The following is a 26672-nucleotide window of genomic DNA, read 5'->3' on the forward strand; positions in this document are numbered from 1 at the left end:
ACAAGCGAAAAGGCCAGCCTGTATCTGCCCCTTACACAACCGCAACAGGTGCGGGCGACTGCTCCGGGGAATCGCGCTTACAGAGATCAGGCTTCGGCGTCGATCAGTTTCCACGAGACCAAAATCAATATGTCATTTAGATAAAGCGCCTCTAATAATAGGGAGGCAAACATGGGCACTGTCAACAGACAGCCTGGTCAATACACGAGGGGCATCAGTGGCAACGATATTAAAATGTGCAGCTGGGGAACAGGAGCCTGGAGAGTAAACAAACACCCTTCATGTGTCCCTACAGCAAAGGCTAGTCCTTTCAATATTGTCAAACATGGCCTGGAGTGCAATAGATTGCACAGCCCTAATTCTCATTTAACAAGCGCAAAGCCAGAATAAATGAGCAATCATCTGGTCCCCCTCCCCTCCCCTCCCCTCCCCTCCACAAAGGGGACTGGCCAGTTGCTACAGTTCCATGGCAACTGGATGCAGGTGCAGAGCTCCCTTTTGGTGGTGACGCAGACACATGTGAGTGGGAGCAGGTACTGTCTGCGTATTATCTATTCGGCTACAGTACCTTCGAGGGGGGGCTGGAATGCTTTTACCAGGGAACTCGGCGAGTTTGATTAAAAAGTAAAACAAAGTGAAACGCTGGCCCGAATGCAGCAAGGCACAGTTCATCAGTATTTCATCAACCATGGGAGAAAGGAGGATGCCATGTCCTGTAAAATGGAATGGAAATTTTCCCTGCAATGAAGCCAGCGTCTGCCACTTCCCCAGTAATGCTCAGTTCAGCTCAATATTAACGGAACTCGGGCAGCAGGTGCCTGTCCTGTCAGCACAGTCACAGAAAACGTGTTTCCTGAAGTGCAACTCAGGCAGGGTGCCGAATTTGATCCTCTACAAACAAAAGCATTGCTTATGTCTTTGTTCTCTTAATCACATTATTATGTCCTTTAAATTCAACTGTGAGAAAAACGAGGGGACATAAGTTCAAGAAATAACGTGATAGCTTGTGTTTACTATGTGTCTACCAATTGTTGCTAGGAAAAGTCCATCTACAAAATGATTTAATAAATGTTTGGACTCCTGGCACATTCATTGACACACAGTATGATGCATGGCACAAAATAGGTATGCAATCATTCTAAGATTGAGTGCCAGCAAAGCACAATTAGCATCCACGTCATCAGTAGCCAGCGCTGCTTGTTGACTTGGTGTAACATTTAAAAAATCACACAAGACCAGACCAAAACATAATTTCCCACAGTTCTTTAGGGGCAGCAATTACTGGATAATCACAAGTTCTTCCTGAGAATCATTTCTATTCTTGTCATCCTTACAAAGGACAATTCGAAAGACGTTTCACAGAGAATTCAGTAAGCCAATTAGTGTCCCCTGCCTTTCGGTGTTATTTGCAGGTGGAGTCCAAATAAACATGGCGCTGTCCTGTTCTTTTGTTCTTTTGCCTGAATTCCAATCAGCTTTATTGCAACACACAGCAGAACACAAACCCTGCAAACAAACCCTGCAGTCCAGTCCTCAGTTCAACTTGGAGTCTAAATCTCATGAAGACCATAAACAGTCATGTGACATTAACATGGTTTAAAGAGATTTAAAAATTTATATGACTGTTCAGATATCCGTGTACTGGGAAATTACAATGTTTATTAGATAAATTGTTTCTGTAATGTTGCCCATGGCGAACACTGGGAAATTTACACTGTATTATTGGGATATTTCCCATTGTGTAGCTCCTGTATATTTCATGTAGCTAAGAAATCACATGAAAGAATCCACATTCAAGAACCTGCTGGTTCAGTGAAATTAATTTTTAATAAGTAATGTGTATTGTGAGTATCTGATACAAGTTATGCATGTTTTAACTTTGCTTAAAGCTTTATATTTCAGAGTGAAATCACTGCTAAACTATATGTTTTGTATTTAATTTTCAAGTTAAATCACTGCTAAACTATATATATATATATTTAAATAAATGTACACCTTCAAAAGGGTATATTTAAAGTTTAAGCATCTGTATATTTAAGCATTATGATAGAATGGGGCTTAATTCGGGCGATAGTGACATAAAGACTAGATAATTTTCATATTCAAAACGAGAGGATATACGATTACATACAAAAACAAAGCAGCCATTATACATCTGATCGGGCAGATCGGGTTATTTTCCAACAGATGGGGATGTAGAGTCATGATCCACAGTCACTGATGTCAGTAATCTCTCATTTCACTTTGTTCCACAGCCCCCTTGCTTTGCCTGTTACATCAGCTCATTACATTGTTTGCAGTTTCCCCTCACATGACAGGGAAGAGCTCAGCACAGAGACCTGCACAGCACACTGAGTGTTTAATGAGCCAGGGGTCTCCAGCAGTGGGCGAGAACAGCTTGTCAGACTCCATTATTTGGATGTCAACTGTGTGGGAAAAAAAAACCACACACTTAATCAGTAATGCACAAATTAACACGCAGCCCCGATCCGGCACTGATAGGGTGGATCTGCTCGTGCGTCTCTATCTCGCGGTAACTGGTGCCCACGCCCCTCTTCCTGCTTCTGGGGGATGATGCCGAGTCTCAGGGTCAGAGGTCAAGGGAGGACACACCGGAGCAGCCTGTCGTTTGCGGTTTCTAAGCGGGGAGTGGCAAAGCCCAGCTGCTCTCAATGATTCTGCCTGATTTCGGTGCTAATGACAGGATCAGTGCAGCATGCGGCATGCTGTACGTATGACAGTTCACTGGAAGGGAGAGCGAGCAGCATCCCCACGTCGCTGAAAGTTAACCTCGGGTTATAGACAGCTGGGGAAAAAGGTGTCAAATTTTATAGCCACCCACCTTGCACCTAAACCAGAAATCCATGACACAGTTAAATATTTCAAATCCCCTACATACGGCAGTACGTTTCCACATTCGGCTGAAGAATATGCCCTGCCTCACCGTGTAGTCTGCCTGCACCAGCCGTGCATGTGGTACAGTACGGGCCTCAAACGCAGACGGTTGCACAGTGCTGGCTAGCTGTGTGCACTTCGTTGGACGCAACTGCAGGCCAGTGCACTGAACCGAGACAGTTAATGTTGTAGTGACAGAATGTTGGCCATTCCAAATTGAGAGGAAAGAATGCCACCAACAGGAAATAGAAAGAATTGAAACTACGTTGACAAATGAAAAAATTCTCCTCACAACTCCAGAATGGCACCATGTACTCCAACAATCACAGTTAGGGTACGAAGACCAAATGCTTCTCCTCTCTGTTAATTTGCCAAGGTTAGTGTGCGTTTGACCCATCCTCCCCTACTCATTGCGCCAGTACAGGAGACTGTACTCAGTACAATGCCTGAGATTCAGTATCACACCGGATCTGCTTGAACAGCACTGAGCACAGCAGGCTACTGCAGCCGAATCAACGCATTCATAAAACCTTCCCTGTCCCTTGAGCCATTGTCATTCTCTGAAGAGCACATCCAATGTTCCTTCAGCCACTTCTGTGATTTCCATCTTCTGAACCATTACCATTAAGTTCCATCTTGCTTCAATGGGAAAAACCACCTCACCACGTGAGGCGAAATCAGTAACTATGGATCGGACCTAATGGCCCGTGTCTATGTGCGGCCGGGGCAGAGGAAGGCTTCGTGAAAGGACCGCTTCCTCCAATCAGATCATCAGGTGCGAGGACAGGGATCACCGAGGGCTCACCCCCCATGTGCCCGGACCCGACCGAGCAGCAGTGTCAGGGAAACTCGAGTGCCAGGTGCACTCCCTGCAAACAAAGGCCCTGGTTGCAGATGGTATCTGTAAGAAAAGTACTGCAGGAAATGAATGGCATTATTTATAGGCCTCTGGCAGCTGTTTGTGACAAATCAGCTCGGATAAGGGGGGGGTTTCGCAGGTAGACTGCAGACTCGCTCGAGACCTGAGCTTTGGGTTCATCTGGCAGCCATCCCCGGGACGGGTGGCTCCCGAAATGCTGAGCTGTGATTTACACGCCGCTGGCTCGGGTCGACGGGAGGTCCTCCTGATCGACTACGTCAGGGGACCCCCCAACCAGGCTCAAAGGCATTGCAAATCAAGGCTGGCCAGGGAATCCCTACAGAGCCTTCAAGAACCCCCGGGGGTCCGTGGACCCCCTGTTGAAATCCCAGGTTCTACATTAAAGGTCCCAGCTGCAACTGGAGGCGCAGGTTTCCCATCGCAAATCTCCACTGCGGCTCCTCTCCTGGACGCCGGTGTGCAGGGCCGAATCCCTGGCGTGGCTGCGTGCGGAGAGCGTGCCCCGCCCTGGCGCTACGGGCACAAACCTGGGCAGGTCCCCGGGTCGTGCATAATGCACAGCGTGCCAGGGCTGGGCTCACAGCACCGAGGAGTTTACATTTCAGAATGACTGATTAAGCGGCAGCAGGACCGGCGACGGGCGACTGATGGGGAGGGGGGCCTATTCATCACTCTGAAGGCTAGCGGTTTACAGGCACGGCAGATGAATGACGCCATCGCGCCGTTCAGGGGGGCCAGACGGCAGTGCGGAAGGGAGGACAAGGACTGCCTGGGCGATGCTGCCCCTTCTCTGGTCCTCGTACAGTACCTTCTGCACTGGACTGAGAAATTAGATTCCTTCCTTCCTGTCTATGACAAATGGGAGCCTCAAATTCGCACGCGTGACCTGAACTGGGACCTAGACCATCTGACTGGCGGATATCGCCGAAGCCACCAGAGCTCCGAACGGCGAGGGCTGCTGGGAGAACTGGGCCCGTCGCTAATGTGAGCAGATGGGAAACGGACCCGGTCGCCGGCGCGGACAAGAGCAGCAACGACGAGTCGGAAGGGATCAGATGGGCAGGGAGGGGGATGGGCCGCGGGGGACGGACAGGTGGGCGCCCTGAAGGCGGGAACTCGGTGACATTAACAACGGCGACAGATTGGCTCGGTCGCTTAACGTATCTCTCAGAGAGCCCCTCTGCCAAAACGGCATCCTGTGTCGGGTGACCGCCACGTCATCGGTCTGACGATGGCGGTTTACTGTAAACGCGAATGCCGGCACTATTCCCCGCCGTCACGTGTGTTGGGTCTCTCAGTGTGCCCCAGCAGTAATGGGAGAACGGGAAGGGGGGGGAGGGCACGCAGAGGTGCGGTTAACACCTCACCTTCCATCTCTGAGGCAGGCATCCATGAGTCATCTCCTCACAGCTGCTGCCAGGCATTACCATACGTAGTGCCCAGACACAAATACACACCAAATAAACATACGTGGGAGCTCGAGTCAATAAACCTCTCTGCAGTATATCACGTCTGTTTGATTGCTCTCTATAAGGCAAGGGAAATCCATACGCATCTGATTAAAAAAACTGATAACTCAGTTTAAACCGTAGAAACCCCTAACTGGTTGAAACACAACACAACATGGCAGCGTGTGTGTAGTGACACATAGGCAGTGTGAAGTGTCATTTGACGGCAAACGACTGCCGCCATTTCTTTAAGGCAAGGGAAATCCATACACATCTGATTAAAAAAACTGATTTTAACTCAGTTTAAACCATAGAAACCCCTAACTGGTTGAAACACAACAAAACATGGCAGCGTGTGTGTAGTGGCACATAGGCAGTGTGAAGTGTCATTCAACAGCAAACGTCTGCCGCCATTTCTTTTCCGTGGATTTCCGTTTAACTGCAGGCAGAAGGAAGATGAACCTTTCATCACCCTCTGACAAAAACTCTGCAGGTAGAAAACCTCGAGCAAACATCCCCTCTTCGGGCTCGGAAAACAAAGCGACGCTGAAATTTGCATTCCATTACCAGAGTGATTCAGCGAAATGCGAAACCGCCAGAAAGCCGGATGTAAAAAGTCTGCAGGGAAAATCTTTCATCCTCTGTTTCCTGGGTAATGTCCTTTCTAAACTGAGTGGAGCTGGGACAAATAAATTGATCAATTGACGCATCAAGCTCAAAAATCTAAACATTGATTTTTTAATGGACCAAGATTTCGTATTTAGGAAGAGATACCACTATCTCATTTTTATGTGCGCCACTTAATGAATGCTACATTAAACTTGCTTTTTTGTGAGAAACTTCTGTTGTATTTCTTTTAAGTCACTGACAAAGCTTTCATTGTCTCAATAACATTTTCTTTTTTTTTTTTTACAACTGTTACAACAAAGTTAAACAACTATACAAAATGGTCTGTTTTTGCTTCAGTTTTTGAAGGAGTTAATATCCCATACATGCAGCTAGCAAGCTAGACACCATAATATAACTGAGTTACTAGCAAGGTATTGGAATGAAATTAGCAAATTAGCTACCTAATTTCTAGGACTCCTCATTATTAAACTGGTGTGTCAAATTATGAGATTAAAAGATAACAGAGCAATTTAATTTAATATTATTAGCAATCTGCAAAGTAATCTAGTCCACAGTATACTGCACATCATGACGGAAATAATATATATTTGGTGACAAATTTCTTTTGAACAAAATGTGGATACAATATTATTTTAAATTCTAGCATAATGATCGTACAGTAAATGACTATTACAGAACACGTGCAACAGTCTCTGGCCTGAAACTGAGAAGCAAAAACTAAAAATGATTCTGCTGTTTTTTCGACAAAGAAGAGACTAAAAATCAATGTAGGTTTACAATGCAGTGCGTCAGTACAACCATATAAACACAGAAAATATAGCTTGTTACTCACACCATACCCAGCATAAAGCACAAAGCTTAAACTTTAAACCAATTAAAAGCAGCTGGCCAACGTGACGAAAATGCCTCGCGGCATTGAATCAGACTGCAGTCCTACCGTCCTTCCTGTAGAGGGAGATCTCCACTTTCCGCTCCTCCGAGCCCAGGAGTGCCTGCGCCATCTGCGCGATGGCCAGCCTCTTGGTGTGCGGGCCGTACAGGAAGTTGCAGGTGCAGGGCTTCTGCATGATCTCGGCACGCGTGTAGCCGCACATGCCGCAGAAGCCGTCATTGCAGAAGATGATGGCGCAGTTCTCCACGCGTGCGTTGGCTATGACAAACTTGCGACCTGGGGATGGGGGGGGGGGGGGGGGAAGCAGTACACAGCGGATACATCAGTGGCCATTGGCCTGAAGCCCTCCCTCCCTCCCTGCCATTCATGTGGCTAACAGCTGCAATGGACACTTTTCGAAAGCGTTTTGCTCCTCGCACCACTTGCTTTGAAAAGCATTAGCCAATAGTGACAGTTTCAAATGACCCTTTCCTACTTTAAAATGCCCTGTATGAGCACATTTGCACATTAGTTCAAACACTGACATCAACAGACCAGGCATATACAGAAGACACACAGTAGCAGTTATGCTTAAATTCAACTTCTTAATAGACTCTTAATTCTCTCCCATCTTTCATTTATTACCCATCAGCCTGCACACTAATAGAGACCATTTCAAAAAATATCTGCATACAATTACAATAAGTCTAAATATGAAACATTAAGAGCTCAGTGCTCTCTTCTAGCGCTAAAGTGAGATGAAACGCTAAATGCTCAGCCATGTCATGGGGCACGAGCTGCAGAGCAGCACAGCCTTGGATCCGCACTTCCGCAGGATCCTGTGGTTCCCCATCTGTTCCGCACGGTCACAGGCACTGATACATTTGGGGGGAAATGAGAGAAGCTTCCAAGCATAGGCAGGACTTACTGTACCCTAAAGCCCATGATAGACTCCCTCGCTACTGCATACCCAAAACCCACCCTCCCACTCAGATGTACCGTTCCGCTTCTCAGACTGCGGCGTTTGTTACTCTGTGAGGAGTGATGGGAAAATGCAACAAGCTGAGCATGTCTATCCACCGCCAAGTCAAAAAATTCCCTCATTCTCTATGCACAGGGGCCTTGCTTTTCTTGACTAAAAGTTCTCTTACACTGGCCCGGTATATTCCCACAAAGCAGGTGGAAACTGCTGCGGGGGTATGTCTATTTTTGACAGGTATGTCTCAAATGAGAAAAGATAAGAAACAATACTGATGTGAAAAAGCAGTACAGAGAGTAAGGTTATGAAGCTCAAACCTTCATCACTCGAAGGGCTACTCGGTAAATAATAGGCAAAAATATACTTTCAAAGTGCAATTTTAAGAGCTGCTATTGTAGACAACTCTTAAACATTTCACAATGTGAAACGTTTACAATTTCCATCCCATATTTGGAAATTCTTACAGAGCCTGTCAGAAATAAATCTCCTTCAAGGACTAAACTGTGAAGGAAAAGTGGCTCTGCATATAAATGATTTCACTCATTAAAAATTGTTTGATGACTTGTGTGAGCGTGTGTGCAACAGGTTTTGACTCTTCAAAATGGAGCACCTGTCCCCTGTTTCCCCCACAGGTGTCTTGGTGTGCAGCTGCACTCACGTTCTTATGTCATTTAAGTAAAGCCACTGTTAATTCAGCTTCACGCAGCGGAACTATCAACTGTTTAACCAGTTTGCTACAAATTAGGCTAATTACAGCTAATATCCACCAGTGGAAATAAATAATTTGTAAGAATAGGTACCATTTGTGATGAATTAAAGTTTAGCTTAGCATCAGTGGCTGATTAAGCCACTACAGATACATGAGCATCACACAGTTTCTCCTGCACTCTTTTTGGAAATGTGGCTCATTTCACATGAACGTGAATGAGAAGGTAATGCTGTTTCTGAACCTGTTATGGAGCAGAGAACAAAATGCAGAGACATGCAGACTCTGAAGCTGTGATACCCAGGAGAGGGTCAGTGTGTCTGCTACTCTCATCATCAATACCCAGAGCACCTGGCCCATTGCTTATAACAAAAACAACCACCTCCCCCCCCTTCCCTCCCCTGCTCGCCCCCGCCTTCACCTCCACCCCCGCCCCCGCCCCCGCTCCCGCCTCCACCCCCCAGGGTCCTCAGACACCAGCTGTTCCTGACTGAGGAACAAAGAGACACCACACACACAACAGAACCTCAGACACACAGAGACCAAACCAAATCACGTTACCTCACCCACCTTTACAACATGCAGTCTTGTACAACTTGTAGCGTAAAAAAAGGCATTCCCCTTTGAAGGATGTATATTCCCTCGTTTAATAAACATTTTGACTGTAAAGCAAATAAAGATAAGCACACTTCTTGGTATAATCATGGAGGATTCATCTTGAAACAAACCAGTCGGCAGAAATTTCTATTATGCCAATCGTTAGCATTAACAGATAAATAAAATATAACTGTGCAGTCAGAGGAAATGTGTGTAGAGACCTCTGAAACATAAATGCTGACATTTTTATGTGAACAGGGTATTCTTGCTAAATATATTATATTTCTACACATTCAAGGCAAAAGCCTTGCCAAAGGCACAAAACAATACTGTAGCAGAAGTACTTGGATATGCATGAAACACCACTGCTGTCATTTCTCTTAGTTGACACAAAGCTAGGCAGAATCGCTCCCCTTCATAAATTAGTTGCGCGCTACATTACGTTTTGCCATAAACCAGATGTGTTGTTGTGGCAGCAATAAACTACTAATAATGAAAATACACAGTAGACCAGGTGATGAAAAGGGAGGGTGCTTGCTTATATGGCAAATAGACCCATTGGTCTTATGTCTTTAATTTAAAGGCACATTTCGTCCTCGATCAAAGGAAATAAATTCATAAGCCAAAAAAAACATAAGCCAAGTTGACTTATGGGCAGGCAGGCCCCAAAAACAAGCTGTCAGATAATAACGCTGCATACTCCACAGTGGAGAACCAGAGAGTACACTTTGTGATTTCCAGATCCGTTCTACAGAGAAATAATTATGCAAATATGGTGATAACAGTAACACCAATAAACATGCAGGAAAATAGCCTACAACATTAAATTGGAAAAAAAAAAAGTTAATAATACGAAATACCTCAAATATATTCTCTGTATGTCAAATTGCTTCATAATGCAACTCAAACCAATTTTAAATGCCGGTTGAGTCTGTTATGCACTGCTGACTTACTGGGGGAAAGATTTAGGTATTTTTTCCATTTGTCTCTGGCCATTAGCAACAAAGATAAGACAGTAATGCACCCATCCTTATCTACCATTTTTAATGAGCCTCCTGAACAAGGTTTACATGAAAAGAAACAGATTAGCACAGACAGCAGTGCTTGTTGGAAGGAAAACTGCACTCAGTATTCCCATGAATGCATAAATAAATAAAACTCTGGCTGACTGCTTCACGTCGCGCGTCCCTTCCTTGTGGTTCCCGCCTCTTTAGGAGTCGGTGGGCGTCCGTCGAATCCTCCTCGCCTAAATGTGCGCTCACACGACAGAGCCCAGAGCCCTCGAACGGACCGGTGGAAGTAGGGCACGGGCGTCGTTCGTGACTGCTCACAGCGGCTCCGTCAGCTCGTTCGCCGAGGCCGGGAAGCTAGCACGGGCCCAGCCTGACACGCGGGGGCCACGGCCCTCTCACGCGGCCCTCCACACCGCCACCGCAGGAATGCCAATGGCGTCTCACTCATTGGTTTAGCTCAGCCGCCGCTCTCCCAAACCGAAGCTGAAGACTCCAGAGATTGGCCTCCGCTCGCTAGCCGGCAATTCCCCGCGACCGTCCCGGCTTTCTCATTTCGGGCGCCCTTAATGCATGGAATATAAAGGAGGACCTGTGGGAGAGGTCTCGGTGGGTGGCCATCCACACAGCCCTCTTCTCAAACCCTCCCGCTCAATACGGAACTGCAGCGGGGGGTAACATCTGCCATGCTAATTTGCATTAATTGTTTTGACAAAAGCAGGCAACAACATTCTGAAGCTGCGCGTTGCCCCCAAAGAGCCACTGTAGCTTGATACAGCTCTTTAAAATGCAGTTGGAAGAGAACAGTGCTCAGAAATTAAGGATCTGATCATTTAGCAGGTTGCCAGGGAATGCATTGGCTCCTTGCAAACAAAGTGATCACAAGTCAGCTCTTGGCCTTAGCCCTCATCCTGTCCCCTAAAGCGATTGGCTGGACTAACCAAACAATGTCCAGCTCCCATCCAGAACTCTGGAACTCTGTAGCGCCTCATTCTAGAAGCAAGTCAGTGTCTGTGACAAAGAATGCATTGCAATATCAAATGTCACTTATTATGATTCAGTATAAAAATTAATGAAAATGCCATCAAAGTTGTTGAGGTGCAAACCACTGTGAGGGAGCTTGGCCCCAAAAGCAATTGTAGCACATCTCCCGCTGCCTCTTCTGATGAATATTAATGAGAAAAAGACCAGGCTGATTAAAAGTGGTTGGCTATAATGAAAACTTCCATCCAACTAGAACTGCTTAACAGAGACATTTCCTGCAAGTACATGAAGCCAAGTGAATGGACACATCACAAAGAGAAAGAACAGGTGGAGAGGTTTGAATGAGACGAGAGGTAGCTACATTTCTGCATTGACCCCCCCTACTCAGCAGCCATTGCTCGCATTAAATTCTAAGCATTGCGTGGTTCCTAATTAGACCGTTTCATATGTAACATGTAATGCAAATGCTCTCCAGACAACCAATTGAACAACCAATATAATCACATATATGCAGCTCTTCTCAGCACCATCCATAGTGCAGAACTGTGCTGACTAAGTTACATTTTCATTAGGCATTGTTAACATTACTAATAAAGAAGTAGCGTTCAGGGTCTCTTTAAGGAAACTGCTCCAGGCCCAACTCAGCGAAGCAGAGATAGGGCACATTGAAGAAGGTCGGTTAGAATTCATATCATAATCGGATCCTGCTTTGATACAGACAGAGAGGACCGAGTCAGCTGTATCTGAAGTCAGATCACTAGGGAGCAGCACGATGAGCTACTCAAGTTGCCCAGGTGATGGTATGTTTGTGCGCATGCTTAGTATCCTCTCCAGTCCACACTTTATATGCATTTAATTGGAGGGTGTGTGCTCCCCAGACAAGGGAGAAGCAGCAACAAATATCTCAGTTAAGAGGAAACCGGGATTTCTGATAAGCCCCTATGAACAACTGAACAAGGTATATCTACAGCCGAAAGGATTACAATTGCTCACCGAGTCAGATACTTTCATACTGCCAGCACAATGAACCAACACTGTTCTTCTGTCTGGCCCCATCTTACAGTTAGAAAAAGAGGCCATCCAGGCATGACTGTATCATATCTACAGGGATATACTCAATACTGGCAATAAAGAATGACTGGATTTTTTTGTTTGAGGAAGACTGGAAATATAACCCCAAGAGACATTTTTGTCTTTTTAATTGAGCCAAAAGCATTACTGTACTGAAATTAATTGTGTCTATTCCGAGGGTTGCTTTTCTTTTGAGAGTTTGTTCTCAATTTGTACCAAAACCTTTTCTTGGAGAACATATCAGATCAAATTACATTCTGATCACGCGTCTCACACAGAATATAAAATGCCAGTATTGCAAGCTGGTTCCTGTCAAATAAAGAGAAAAAACTGAGAAAATTCTCCATATTACTGTTATTGTGAAAACGTTCACTCCATAATAAACAAGTGAACATAACATTAATTGTCCTGAATGCTGACATTCATTATAACAAATATAGTTACATTGTCATTTTAAAAAATACTCACTTTGTTATTTGCTCCTTTGTAGAAGGGAAATGGCCGATGCTGTGTTTTTAAAAAAAACATGGATTCTAAGTATTAAAAATCCATAAAGGGCAGTAGTATCTTGTGGGCTCATTTGTTCATTAAAATTTTGATTTTCAGAGACTTGAATGACTGAATAGCCTGCATATTCATATTCGTTCTAGCAAATGTCAGCTATTGTGCATTAAGCCAACACCCCAAATGAAAAGCCTATTTCTACAGTTTCCACCAACTGCAAACGAGTGAGGATGAGTCTGATGTGTGAGTCTCCAATCCTTTCTTTGTCATATCATACCATGTATTGTTCTCTATACTATTTGTTTTGAGGTCCAGGTTAATTTGGCAAGACCCTATTAAGTGCCTAGATTCGGTTTCAAGTTTATAGCCCACAGTCGGTAATTTGACGTTTACATCACCGACCTGACAGTACATGGATGAAAAACCTCCGACTGTAAGTGCATTCAGTAATCCCAAGGTGCCAGATATTGTGTCCATCTCATGTTTTTAGTAAAGGTGTGCTTTACAGTACTGACACTTCGCTTGAGTCTCCTTTCTGGGGTGCTTGAAGCTTTTTAGACAAGGCAAGATGTAACTGAAAAAATATTTCCTTCAAACTATTTATATGCCACTGCACTTTCAGCCACATTTGTGTTGTGTAATAAAAAAGCAGGAATAAAAAGGCTACCGTTGATTTTTAGTGGTCAGAAGCGTTGTATCGAGCAAGATGGACATAATCTTTATGCAGCCGCGTTTTATATTGATATTAAAATATACACTATGTACAAACAAGACATTTTGATTGAATACATTTTCATTCCAATTTCATCTGAAACTGAACATGATTTGACTATGCGTGATTGTTTTACAGTTTTAGTAATTAAATTTAAAGGCCAACTACAAACCACAGTACGAACTGAAAATCCCTTTCGTCTGATTCTTTTCATGTATTGTGTGCATACGTCAACGGCAGTGTATTGAATCTGTAATCATGATGTCTCCAATTAGCGTCGGGTTTTCAACAACCAACCTAAAAATATGTCTGGACATCACACATTAATTAATTATTTGTGTTGAGGGGAATAATAACTTATAAACACTGCGTAGCCTATCAGGTATTTGTATCAGGTAGCCTACTTGAATTGTCTAAAGTAGCTCACATCTGGTTTAATTCACATGGATATCGATCATTGTCACTTAGAAACAAATTTTCAACTTTGTAGGACCTTTCTCTACATGTAGGCTATCTGTATATTTCCTGTGTGTCTCATGGAATCAATTCGCTATAGCAACTATTGAAATGCAGTTACATTACTACGACAAAAATGTCGTCATGGCACACGACATGTATTGTTTTCCTCGTACGTAATTAGTTTATATGGGATAGCTTTGCGTCGAGTGCAATGTTGTTCCTGTATCTGCGTCCCCGATGTGCAGGTTCAGCTTTCGCTTAGCCACAACTAGGAACACAACACAGGCGCTTGCCGTACGCGCTCCTGAGCTGTGGATAACACGTTTTTTTTTCTTCTTCTTTTAATTGTTCGCTTACTCATACTAAGCTGAAGCTACCATTTTTGTTCCCCTAGAGACTCTTTTCCGGACATGCTCTATTAAATACAGTTAGTACAAAATCAACGGGGGTCCAAATATCATTTTAGAAAAATATATGAATGGATAATATATTTCCACAGTGACGGATGTAGTTTAGTGGAGACAATCACTTTCCAACCCTGACCGCCAAATTTTTCTGCGGCACCCCCAAAAACACAATCGTTTGCACGCGCGCACACACGTAAGCACATGGACAACACGCACCTGCCTTCCGGTAGGACATATATACCTACAAAAAATTCGTCAGTAGCCTAATCATTGCTTAAACACAATAGGTTCTATTAAATGATAGGATAAAATGCAGAAATATTAATGTTGCAGGACTTTTTAAGGCTTCGAATTTTCGTCCCCTTCACTAACTATGATTTCGATTTTTTAATGAACTTAAAAAATGTACGAACCTGACTTAATAACCATTTAAATAATGCTCGTTATATCCTATTCATAGTACACAAACCACATGTAAGGAAAATGTGTATGATAGAAAGAGGTGTGAAGATAATTACATACTAAAAAAAAATTCCTAGCGTAATGAAATATATTTGAAATTAATATGTAATCTTACTCTGGCCCTCGAATTTCCGGATGATGGTGTCCAGGAAAGTGTTCTGCGGTGCCACGTGCCCCCTTCGGACCGGCATCCTGGCTTACACTCCACGTAGTTTGGAGACTTTCAGAAGCCAAGCTGTCCTCTACACGGAGCACCACGCCAAGGGCCACTGCGCCCTCCTCATATGGGTCATATACAGTAATCCACGACTAGAGCACCCACTTCGAAACTTGCACAGTGTGATGAACAGACCAGGAAAATTGAGGATGACGAGCGCCTTGTAACTGAGCCCCACTTAGTCGAGGGTCAGAGGGATCGAGAGACAGTTTCCAGTTTCCAGGATAGGGAGCGGCGCGTGTTTGTTTACGTCCTTTTCTATGGTGAATTTAAAGAAAGATCCGTTCCTTCGTTTAACGGCGGACACGACGTTACTTCGTGACGTTTGTAAGGGGGAAGTCCGGGGAAGTGGAGGCAAGCGGCCTGCCTAGGTGCAATCTCTTTGCCATTCTTCTGCTGATTGTCTTTGTCCCACCGCCTCCTTGCTCCTGCTTGCGCGCGGTACACCCAGTCGGAATAGGGAAAGCAACGGCAGCGTTATGCGCTGCTGTGGGGAGATGCAGCCGTACTGGAAAGTCTCGTCTCTCCCCAGTGCTCTCCGCGCTCTACCCAGATGATCTCAGCTCACCGGTACCGACTGCTGCACCTCTTTAACCCTTTGCGTAACGACGAGTGGCTCCTAAAAGAAGCTTTAATTCGTTACAAAATTGTAGAGTTCATCACGTAATTGACGTGACATTTCATTTCGGGTAGTCTTCGTAATTACAATGCGCAATCTTCCCCAGTTTCAGAAGGTAATTCCCCTTTGTGTTCTTCAGCAAAAATCCAAACCATTGTTAAAATTAACGTAAGGAAGAAAGATGATAGGTATTTGAATCAAATGCAAAAGAAGATAGAATGTGCAGCGTTGACATGGTCACACAGGTGCATCCTGATTTGCATTTGCAGGTGCTACAGGCGTGACACCAGGCGCGAGCCTTTCGAACAGAAAACGTGCAGGCTACTCTGCTCTGTGCTAATGTCTGTATGAAGCTCATTAATAATTTATGAGGGAATTGTAAACAAACGAATAGGCTAACCTCATTAAAAAAAGTTTTCCTGAAATTGGCGTGTATATAAAAAAACTAGACATCTTTAAAAATATTGCGGGCGTGCGTGGTTTTTGTGGGTTTATGGGAGAACACCTTTCACCTTCATTTGCCTACTGTATGGGTCTTCCAGACGGTGCCATCTACGTCACTGCGTATGCAAGAGCATGAATGCGGAGTTCCCCTGTCGTCACTGGGAGATAGACAATAGCTTTGAACCACTGCTGTAACCCCGATATTGTATTATCTGTGTTTTATTATAGATTCTAGTGCTACTTCTATATTTTCCATACACCGTTGTAGACTTTACCTCAAACTGTATGTAATCCTTCGTTTTGATAAATACGTCACTATAATAAGCATTCTCCGCCTTTGTGAATGAAATGGGGAATCCTCTGAACTCCACGGGGTGGCGTAGCTACTAAACTGCTTCACACGCAGTTTCCTTATCTAGTCAAAATCGCAGATACAGGTCTGGGAAGCGGCGTCCGTGTAAGATATCACCGTTTACCCCCGCGACCGTCGTCGTCTGTCAAGGAGGTATTACCTATCTGATCCTTATCCTTTGATGTTCTCTGGTTTCATTCAAGTTACCATATACGCCTAATAATAACAACCACAATAATAATAGCAATAATAATAATAATTATTATTATTATTATTACTAGTAATAAATAATTCCATTTGACATGAATATTTGAACTAAGACCTAATACATGTATTTTTACATTTTTATTATAAAGACCATAAGGTCAAATTTCTAATGAATGTAATCATTTTTAGGAACCAAACTCGTCCGTGCTGTGCAGTGTCTCACTGGTGTGGTACATCCATGTCACCAGTATATGGATGGAGGAATCTTGTTCATTTCTGCTGACACGGTCTGTATGCTGCTATCTGTGGGCTTCATACTGCTCTGTGAGGGTTATGTCATTCCTCCCTTTAGTGTGGTGCCTCTAACAGGATTCGCCTAGGGATGCAAAGGCCACTGGACTAGCAGTACCTGTATAACCTGTTATTAATGAACACTTGTCGTCAGTGGACCGTGCATAGCCTGTATCTGCTGCCAAAAAAATAGGGGAAAAATGGATGCTCCAGTAATGAGCAGCCATCTTCCTTAGGTCAGCACTGTGGTCCACACGGGGAGCAGTGACCCAGCTGTTCAGTAGGGGGGTGCATGGGCTCTGTCCATGGTGCTGGAGGAGCTGTTGCTAGGACCCTGGGGTGGGGCTGCAACTCTACTGTGGTATTTGATTAAAGCAATCCTTTTTTGACACTCCAAGCTGCCATCTAGTCACACCCTCAAAGGACAGCAAGAAGGGTGTGGATAAGAGGGGAGTAGACTTAATCCAAGCATCAGTGTCACAGAAGTAAAGCACACTAGGACTTTTAACAGGAAGTGACGCAGTATTTGGCATCTGGGGATTACGGAGTCCACACGTTTTAGGAGCACTTTCATTCTTATTCGGCTAGGTCAGTGATGGAAGCTACAATTTACAGACTGTGTGCTAGAGACCAGAAATCATTAGTTCCTATTCATCTGAGAGCTGTTCATCTCTTGGCAAATCCAATCTCTTAAAAGTAGATACAGATCCAATAGCATGGTTCAGTGCACTGAAAGGTCCCACCACACCCGTATTGGAACCCTCTTTTGATTGACAGGGCCCTGTGAGGGATACACTCACTGTCCGCCCCTCTGCTCCTCAGGAAACACCAGACCTGAGTAATCAATGATCCATCTGCATTCATAGTATGTACTGAGGACTGATGCCAGTTCTCAGTGTGATATCCTCAATGTGTACTGAAGCACTGAAGGTAGCATTTGGTTATCACTGATCCTCTGTTATCCACATTGCGTACTATGGACCGATAGTAAGCCAGTAGAATGTGTCTCTGTGGAGATCTAAAGGGAAATGCAGCGCATTTTTCAGACCGGCAAGATGTGGTTAGCACAAGTCTTCTTTTTAACTTCTTTTTATGCCCAAATCTTTCAGCTTCCCTGACTTGAACGATTCTTCCCAGGCCCCCAGTGTCATTCTTGTTTTAGCATGACTCACCGTTTCAGGACCCCATTTTTTGATGCATAGTTAAAATGTTTCATTCTTACTTTCTGGAATCTCTGAAGCAAAGAGGTTTCAATTAGAAAAAGAATAAAGCTGCATTTCAGGGGCCATCAGTTCTGGTCATCTACGCCTGTGGTCCTCCAGGCTTTAATCACTACTACGATTAAAAACGTATTTTACACCTGAATCAATTGAGGGAAATTCCTATTCAAATAATGACCTCAATTACACAAGGGCTGAGACATAATTAAGATCAGCAGACAATTCTGCTCACCAAGACAATCCACTTCTGCAGTTTACTGTGAAAAGGACCAAGCTCCTCAAATCTAACTCAACCCAACAAAACACAAACACACATATGAACCTTGAACATAAAAACACAAGCCCTGTGCGTGGGGTATGCTCCAATTTTATTGGAAATGATATAAAAGCTGTACAGAATAATATGAATCTCTGAGTATCATAAGGCACTCTATAAATGGGATTTCAGTCATATAATGACTACGGTCTACAACACGATTTTAACAGAGCGACTATGTCCGTCTGTCCAGGGCTGTCTGTCCTTCCTTTTGAGCATGGTCAGCGCCTGGATAGGTCTCCTCCTGTAACACAAAACATGTGTGCTATAATGTACCATAGATAGTTCATATATTTACAGAATATTGAGAGCAACAGCTAAAGCAGGAAAGCTTTTGTTAGCTTGTAGCCAAATTTGAATAGTCCTCAACTTCAAGGGTGGCAGTGCTGCAGATGTTGTGTAAATAGGTGGTCGGCAGCACTGGGTGGTAACTGTGCTAATGCTAAACTGCCTGCTTTACGGGCACAGTCAGTAAGCGAATAGCATGATGCACGTCTGTATTTGGACCACGTAATCCACCATGCAAATTACAGAATGAAACATAATTGGTTTTGATTTAGAAATGAGAAGCTAATTAAGCGATTAATGGACAGACTGTGCGTAATTAAAATGGGACCACACGCTAATCGACGGCTACATAATCCAAGCCAGATGTCCAGCGTGAATGTGACGGCGAGAATGCGATCGCAGGGTCAGGAGGAGACGGTGACCCGGGCAGGGTGGCGTGGCGGGGCGAGGCGCGCGGGAACCCACCCTGACAGCTGGTGCACTCGCAGCTGTGTATGATGGGAAGGACCACGGGCTCGGTCTCGCCGCTGTCACACTGCAGGCTGAGGAAGCGCACGGGGCTGTGCGGGTCCAGCCTGTAGCTGCAGCAGTCGCACATGGCCAGCAGGTAGGGCTCCTGGAGACGCAGGCAAACAGAGAGGCGCGAGGTCAGAGGTCAGGAACAAGCATGAGGACCAGCGTCCAGACTAAAGTTCACCGACTTCACCTTCTGACCTGAAAGGTGGGGTCATCAGTCACAGACAAATTCACTAACAAATTAGAGTAAAGAAAACAGAACAATGCAAATTGAGAACAGGAGAACCTAATCTTGTGTCGATGAGTTTGCACTGCAGATTGTGGCTTTCCTATTAACTCAACCATTTGAGTGCTGCATCGGCCAGAATTACCCATAACTAACCAAGACCGAGAATAATCAACAAAGAAATACACGTTATTAACAGACCTCCAAGATGACGTTGGTTCTAGACAAACAGCGCCCTCTGCAGTAGCTGACTTCCACGTTGTCAAGACGACAGTCTCCCTTAGTGATGTTCCTGACCTCCGTGTAGCGCCGGCACTCAGCCACAGGCTCCCCTGGGAAGGACAGCAGACATGAAAGGAAAATGAGAGAGAGGGCGGAATGAAAATAGGGAGATGAGGGGTGGTGGGGGGGGGTGAGAAAGTGAAACAGACGGTTGGAAATGTGAGATTCGTGAATGAAAGTGGGAACTAATGACTGTAAATGCGGAGGGCTCCAGCAGAATCACTGGTGAGTCAATCCGCACAGAGAGCCCGGTTCAACAGCCGCTGACAACTTTCCCACGCACAAGCGCAGCTCAGATAGCCGCGCGGCAGAACCGAGCCCAGCCGCTCCCCGGTCCGACCTCTCACCTGGGAACTCCTTCCTGCAGACCGGACAGCAGCTTCCTGCCTCCTCCACTTTAACTTCACCCTGAGCGGAGGAGAGAGCAGAAGGCAGAGCATGTCATTCTGACGGACCGCGCCGTGGCGAACCCTGCTCTCCTCAAAATAGATTTCTGAATGAATCATCTCTCTGGAGGACGCAGCTGACATTGGGGCCCAGCATTCTTCAGTGCCACGGACACGGTGCCGAGCGCGAATCCCGCTGAGGACCAAGGGCACAGCCGGCCCTCCAAGGAGCAGGGGGCACCGGAGACTGCATCCCAAACGTCCCAAACGCTGTGGCACTCTTCACACACACCTCATTTCCCCACTGTGGCTTAAAAGTAACTGTAATAATGTTTATAGTTATTGAGAAATGGGAGTACATGCCATTTTTAAACTTTTCATATTACCATTTGTTCCCAATTTTTTGTATCTTCTTGAATGTGGATTGGCAACCCATTTCTGCGTGGGTGCAGGCATCCTTCTTTTTAATGCGCAGGCCTGCACTCATGCTGCGCAGCAGCTGCGCCAGAGCGACGTGCAGCTTGTGCAGCCGAACCGGCCACAACGAGCTCCTGTTCGACGGGAGAGTGAGCGATACCCCGCCAGAGTCTGCACCAGTACGCTCCCAGCTCACCCGCATTCAGAACAAGTGACTCGTCTGAACAAGCTAGTAGGGGCCTGACTGCTATAAAGATTGAATACACAATGCTACAGCTGTAACAGGTATGTCACAGGCAGTCTGAGAGAGAGGGCCCAGGATCCTGAAGAATGAATGTTGCATTCCTACAGAAAGCCCAATCCTCCAATCCCCCCCCATCCCCCACCTCCAAGAAACTCACCTCATCGCACACTAAAGGTGGGCACCCGGACTGGCACTGCTTCAGCCCATTCAGACAGCGACAGGACTGGCACCCCTCCTCCCACTCCGTCCCTGCCTATGTGAGGAAGTGGGGTACAGTTACGCTCAATAAATAAGACAGTACTATCACCAGCAATAATGGCAAAGCAGTTCTCTAATTCACATCATCTCTTATTGTGTTCGTATTGATGAACTGTCATTTTGCATTCCCATAATGTCTAGCTTTGATGGATATTGCGAGTCAACTGTAATGGTTAGGAATGGATTCATTCATTATTGATCAACATAATTTAAAGGCATTTAAACATTGACAATAACCATAACAGTCCTTTGGAAACAAGGACTGCAGTAAAGTCTGGAAAGATCTAAGAAGACTGAAGACGCAGTGGTGGGGATGGCAGGGGGGTAGTGGTGGGGATGGTAGGTGGGTAGTGGTGGGGGGGGGGGGGGGTAGTGGTGGGAATGGTAGGGGGTAGTGGTGGGGATGGCAGGGGGTAAGTGGTGGGGATGGTAGGGAGTAATGGTGGGGATGGTAGGGGTGTTGTCGTGGGGATGATAGGGGGGTAGTGGTGGGCATGGTAGGGGGGTTGTCATGGGGATGGTAGGGGGTAGTGGTGGGGATGGTAGGGGGGTAGTGGTGGGGATGGTAGGGGGTAGTGGTGGGGATGGTAGGGGGTGTAGTGGCGGGGATGGTAGGGGGTAGTGGTGGGGATAGTAGGGGGGTTGTGGCGGGGATGGTAGGGGGGTAGTGGTGGGGATGGTAGGGGGTTGTCATGGGGATGGTAGGGGGGTTGGAGCAGCCCCTGTGCGTACCTCTCTCCACGCCCCCTCCTCGTAGCACTCGCAAAGCGCAGCTATCACGCAACGCCCCGCCGAGTTTCGGTAGAGGCCCTCCTCGCACACGCAGCCCTGCTCGAGTGCGCGCTCGCTGCAGTTGAAGGGCGTGGCCAGATACATCTCCCTGCAGCTCCTCTCGCAGGTGGGCGCGGCCTCCGACCCTCCCCTCCACCAGCGCTCCCCCGCGGGGCACGCTGCCGCAACGCAGACGCAGCAGGAGACGCTCACCGTTAATTTCCTCAACTTTTACACTTCAGTAAGTTCAGTTCTTCAATGGATTCAAACGCAAATGGCCCAATATTAATGAACTATTCTAATTGTTATGTAGTTACGGCAGTGTATTCCATCACCATAATGTGAAAGCACTAGACACAAGGAATTCTTAATACCCTTTTACAGAGCTGGCCAACCCTGGTCCTAGAGAGCTGCAGGGTATGCTGGTCTTATGCGGAACTTTAACTGAACAATTAACCTTTGAAGGAGTAAGATCACAAGTATGTGATCAGAACGTTCCCAATTGAACATTCTCATGCTGATGTAACAATAAATACTCGTAATTGTAATCAACTGCGTTCTAGAGCACTGAATTTTGAAAAACATTCCAGAAAGCCTACTCTTCAAACGCAACTGACTAGAGACGTAACTCACTTCACCTGGTTTAGTGGGTGTAATCTGGCTGCTGGTTTTAAGGCACGTCTGCATTCCATAAAAAAGTCACATGCTGTAGCTACATTGACAATGACCACAGAGATATGACATCAGTCCACTCCAAGTCTGAGAAATTTCAACTTCTACGCCCTTTTCTCACCACAGTCGGGTGCTTGGCAGGTTCTGGAGCGCCTTGCGGGTCCCTCACACTCTGCCCCACCATACAGACGGGCCCGCAGGACCACCCGGCCCGACTGCTGCTCCCCAACACCACAGCTGACAGAGCAGAGGCTCCAGTCAGACCAGCTGCCCCACTCGCAGTCCACTGAGACACAGAGAGAGAGACAGACAGAGAGAGAGAGATTGAGAGAGAGAGTTAGACCTTTGATACTCCTTTCAGCCACTCGGGGCATCAATCGGCCTACCAAAATGCATATTCACACAATCAGAATATAAGCTATTTTACAGACAAAGAACAGCCTCGAGAAAGAGATAGTGGGGGAGAGAGAAAGAGATCGGGGGAGGGAGAGAGATAGAGAGTGTGGGTGAGAGAAAGAGATGGGGAGAGAGATGGAGTGTGTGAGAGAGAGGGAGAGGGATAGAGGAAGAGTTACAGCTCCATGTTATCTAGAAAACATCCCCTCAGGATTTAAAAGACAGTGGGATGGTCTCAATGTTCTCTTCCCACGAAACAACAAAACGACCCACAGGTGTCCTTCTCCCCCAGTTGGTGCTGAATAGGAAGCACAATGCAGCTTTGCCATCAAACCAGAGAACATTCTGATCTTGAATAAATCACCTCTATCATGTCAAGTCATTTTAGCGTCATTCTGAATTATTGAATGCTTTCCTATTTTCTAGTGGAAGAGGCATGAGGTCCCATTGGCCAGAAAACAGAGTGGACGGGGTTAGCACTGGGGCACTTTAAGTGAATAATGCACAAGTCATCAGTCAGCGTTCAGCTCACCATCACAGGAATCCTCGGTACAGAAGAATACACCTCCATCACAAACACTGTAATGAGAAAAGCAGAGAAGGCACTGAAATCAGAGAGCGCCGGTGAACACTACGTCAGTCAGAGATAACAGCCATCTTACAGCACCTCTTACAGTGCCAGCTGTATCTACCGTACCTGAGTGTTTTACTAGTGAAATGTACACAGATTTAATGCCACTTATCAAATTGCTCAAACCAAAGCAAACAAAGCTAAACTACAGTAAATACACACATTGCATGCAGCATGTTGAAGTGATACAAAAGTCACAAGGTTAATACATATATTGAATATATTGAAGTACCAGGTGTTACAGAGCTGCTGTACAACAGTGCCAGGAGGGATCAGGTCTCTTGGTTCATCAAGGGTCAGATTTAGGGTCCCGTGGAAAGACAGGGAGGAGCAGGGGCACGAGGCATGGGGGACACATGACCCTTCCAACAGCACCTGTGGGCGAAGACATTCAGATGCAGTTATTTGAAAGGGAGCAACAAAAATGACTGGATGAGTGTCTATTTTTGACAGATTTATTGGGCACCAAGGAAGACAGGTGAAGAAGAAGAGAGAACCTTTACAATCACAGTAACGATCAAATAAGTCTTAATCTGCAGGAAGCTTGGAAATTTTGGGCCAAACCAATAGAATGGGTGTGTGGTGTAGACAGATGAATTGCACTGTTTCCAGACTACTGATCTAGAAATTGTTTGTGCAGGGAAAATATATGCAAAACACCCCCCTGCATAGGAGCATGCACACACACAGGGTGTGTTCCAACTGCTTATTGTTTCTCCTTCCATCCTCTCCTATTGTTTCAGCTCATTCCATTCACTTAATCTGTCTCCTTGCTTCTAGCTCTACCCATAAGAGGACACAAGGAATGGACGCAGGGATGGAGGATCAAAGAGTATAAGGTTTGGTATGTCTTTGCTGTTTCAAGCATCACGTCAATTACAATGTGGCAGGTGGGGAGAGATGGATCCACAGGATGATCATTATACGCCCCACGTTCCAAAAAAATATTTATAGAGCTCCCCCCTGGCTCCATAACATATCCTCCGACTTTTGAACTTGAAGTGTTCCGATCACTAAAACAAAACCTGTGTGCATACAGGCGTGCAGTGGGAGTGTTCAGAAACTACATGAAAGGTCCAAAGACTGCCCAGCGCAACGCCAAGATCACCAACCTTCCCCGGTGCGCAGGTGCAGCCTGGTCGGCAGGGTCCTGGCACGCACTGAGCCTCCAGCCACAGGTCCGCGCAGGTGTAGGGGCAGGAGCTGGCACAGGAGCTGAACACCTGGCCCTCGGGGCACTCTGGACCGCGGCGGCGGGGTAGGAAGGATCAGAGAGAGATTATTTTGTTGCTGCCTGTAAGTCCCTCAGGCTGGCTTTTTATGAGGCGCTAAATGAGCCGGCGACGGAAAGGAGAATAAGGTTACAGTCACGATATCCGGGGAAACTGCAGCCTCCCAAACGAGCAGACTTTATTTCCCCATCAGTCATTATGAGTGCTCCCAGTGAGTTACTCCCTCTGAGAGTATGAACGCTCTGCTCTTGTGTGTGTGTGCGTGCATGTGTGTGTGCGTGCATATGTGTGTGAGTGTTTGAAAGTGCATGTGTGTCTGTGAGTGTGTACGTTTGTGTATGTGTGTACATATGCATGTGTGTGTGTGTGTATACGTTTGTGTATGTGTGTGTGTGTGTGTGTGTGTGTGTGTGCGTGCATACCTGGCTGACAGCTGTGTGTATTGCAGGCAGTGTGCTGCTCCAGGGGAGAGGGGCAGTCCTGGCCCCCAGGCTGAGGCAGCTGTAAGATGGTCTTGTTTCGCACCGACAGTCCTCCACCACAGGAGGCGCTGCACAGGCTCCAGGGTGACCACTCGCTCAGAACACAGCCCGCTGACAAAGGAGGGGAGTAAGAATAAAGATAAAGACAATACAGGAGTTTCTCATCTCTATCACTACTGGAACTCTTCACGAACCAGGGGGTGGCTCAGAAAAGAATGGATTACAAATAAAAACATTTAAAATCAATTTCTCAAACCTGATATCATATTGTCTGGTCGGGACCACAAACTGGACTTGGACAAATACGTTGAAAACCGGACATTTCGGTTGAAAAGCGGGCATCTGGCCACCCTCGTCACTGACCTGGACAGGAGGGCAGCAGCAGGCAGGGTTCATTCTGGTCAGTCTCGGTGCAGGGTGGCCCCCCCTCCGTGGCCTGGCACAGCCTGCTCCGGGTCCTCTGGCCCCTCCCACAGGAGGCGGAGCAGCTGCTCCAGGGCCCCCAGGCCCCGTACACCGGGCAGCGCAGGTCCGAGCAGACCAGAGAGCCGTTCTCACACAGGCTGGAGAGGACACGGGGGCGGTTAAGAGGCCTGCTCGGACTTCGGTTGCTAAGGATACTGCTTCAAAAACGGACTGCACCGCGAGTCGCTTTGCTCCCTCACCAGGTGTTGCAGTCCACGGTGATGTTCCCTCCCGGTAAGATCTCCAAGGTGCCGTTCTCCGCAGGGATGCCACAGCGACACGCGGACACCTCGACGCACGCCCCGTCCTGAAGTAGCCAGCCGTCCGGGCATCGACAGCCTGCAGAGACCACAGAGAGAGATGACCCTGTCATGGTTACTGTGTAATTATTTTTGTAATATTTCAAAATAAAAGTTTTTTTTTTACTTTTGCAATATGACAGTGTATCTGAGAGAGAGGGGGAAAATTATAGTATGCAACATTTCCATGCACTGCTCTTATGGTGCTAAAGAATACATAGAATGACCTCCAATAAACTCCAAACAACTTCAGACACTTCCTGCAAACTGTGCAGGTTCACTATATCACGCTACAGTGTCAGATCAATTTGTCTAGAACGTCTGCCCTCTGTGCTATATAAAACTAATTTAGAGAAACACAAGGAATTAAACTCTGCCAAGTTTCACAAAGAGGAAAAAAATCACCAGTCTTTTGCATTTGACCTTCCTCAACATCAGGTCCGAGCAAGTCAGAACAGTGAGGTCACAGTTGTAGACCTGCGGTACCTTGGTGACAGGGTCCCTGTAGACACTGCACGTGCTCCCAGAGGTCAGGGCAGCTCCGGGGACACTGATTGGCGCAGGAAACGCGGTAGGCCCGCCCCCTGTCCTCACACCGTTCTCCTGAAAGGCACAGGTCATGTGTTCACATTGTCTCAGAAATTACGGCTTACCTTCCACATTGTTTACAGTGTCAGCACAGTAGTTACTGTGAGTGTTGGCTCTGCTATGTGTAGCGTAATTACTAAACTGAATTGAGCTAAACTGAAGTAATTACAGCAGTAATTTACGATGTTGTAACAGAATTGTGGTAAAGAATTGTTGCAGCTATGCCTCTAATGGTGCA

General features: G+C 46.1%; 2 protein-coding genes across 2 annotated transcripts in view; both read right to left on the bottom strand.

Moving 5' to 3' along the window:
* Positions 1-15785, bottom strand: part of kcnh2b (potassium voltage-gated channel, subfamily H (eag-related), member 2b) — a 145374-nt gene extending 129589 nt beyond the window's left edge. Inside the window, exons 1-2 of the mRNA XM_064331271.1 lie at positions 14731-15785; positions 6791-7021 (exon numbers count right to left, since the gene is read on the bottom strand). Of these exons, the coding sequence (XP_064187341.1) occupies positions 6791-7021; positions 14731-14806 (307 nt within the window). The 5' untranslated portion in view covers positions 14807-15785. The remainder of the gene's footprint in view (positions 1-6790; positions 7022-14730) is intronic.
* A 2527-nt stretch (positions 15786-18312) lies between these two features.
* The window catches only part of sspo (SCO-spondin), a 96000-nt gene continuing 87640 nt past the window's right edge, over positions 18313-26672 (bottom strand). The window contains exons 100-113 of the mRNA XM_064331277.1: positions 26333-26449; positions 25748-25886; positions 25446-25645; positions 25023-25193; positions 24481-24608; positions 23601-23743; positions 23270-23316; positions 22463-22627; positions 21631-21848; positions 20798-20893; positions 19941-20001; positions 19513-19643; positions 19035-19185; positions 18313-18525 (exon numbers count right to left, since the gene is read on the bottom strand). Of these exons, the coding sequence (XP_064187347.1) occupies positions 18503-18525; positions 19035-19185; positions 19513-19643; positions 19941-20001; positions 20798-20893; positions 21631-21848; positions 22463-22627; positions 23270-23316; positions 23601-23743; positions 24481-24608; positions 25023-25193; positions 25446-25645; positions 25748-25886; positions 26333-26449 (1790 nt within the window). The 3' untranslated portion in view covers positions 18313-18502. The remainder of the gene's footprint in view (positions 18526-19034; positions 19186-19512; positions 19644-19940; positions 20002-20797; positions 20894-21630; positions 21849-22462; positions 22628-23269; positions 23317-23600; positions 23744-24480; positions 24609-25022; positions 25194-25445; positions 25646-25747; positions 25887-26332; positions 26450-26672) is intronic.

This window comes from Anguilla rostrata, chromosome 4 (genome assembly GCF_018555375.3).
Source record: "Anguilla rostrata isolate EN2019 chromosome 4, ASM1855537v3, whole genome shotgun sequence".
In the NCBI taxonomy this organism is placed as follows: domain Eukaryota; kingdom Metazoa; phylum Chordata; class Actinopteri; order Anguilliformes; family Anguillidae; genus Anguilla; species Anguilla rostrata.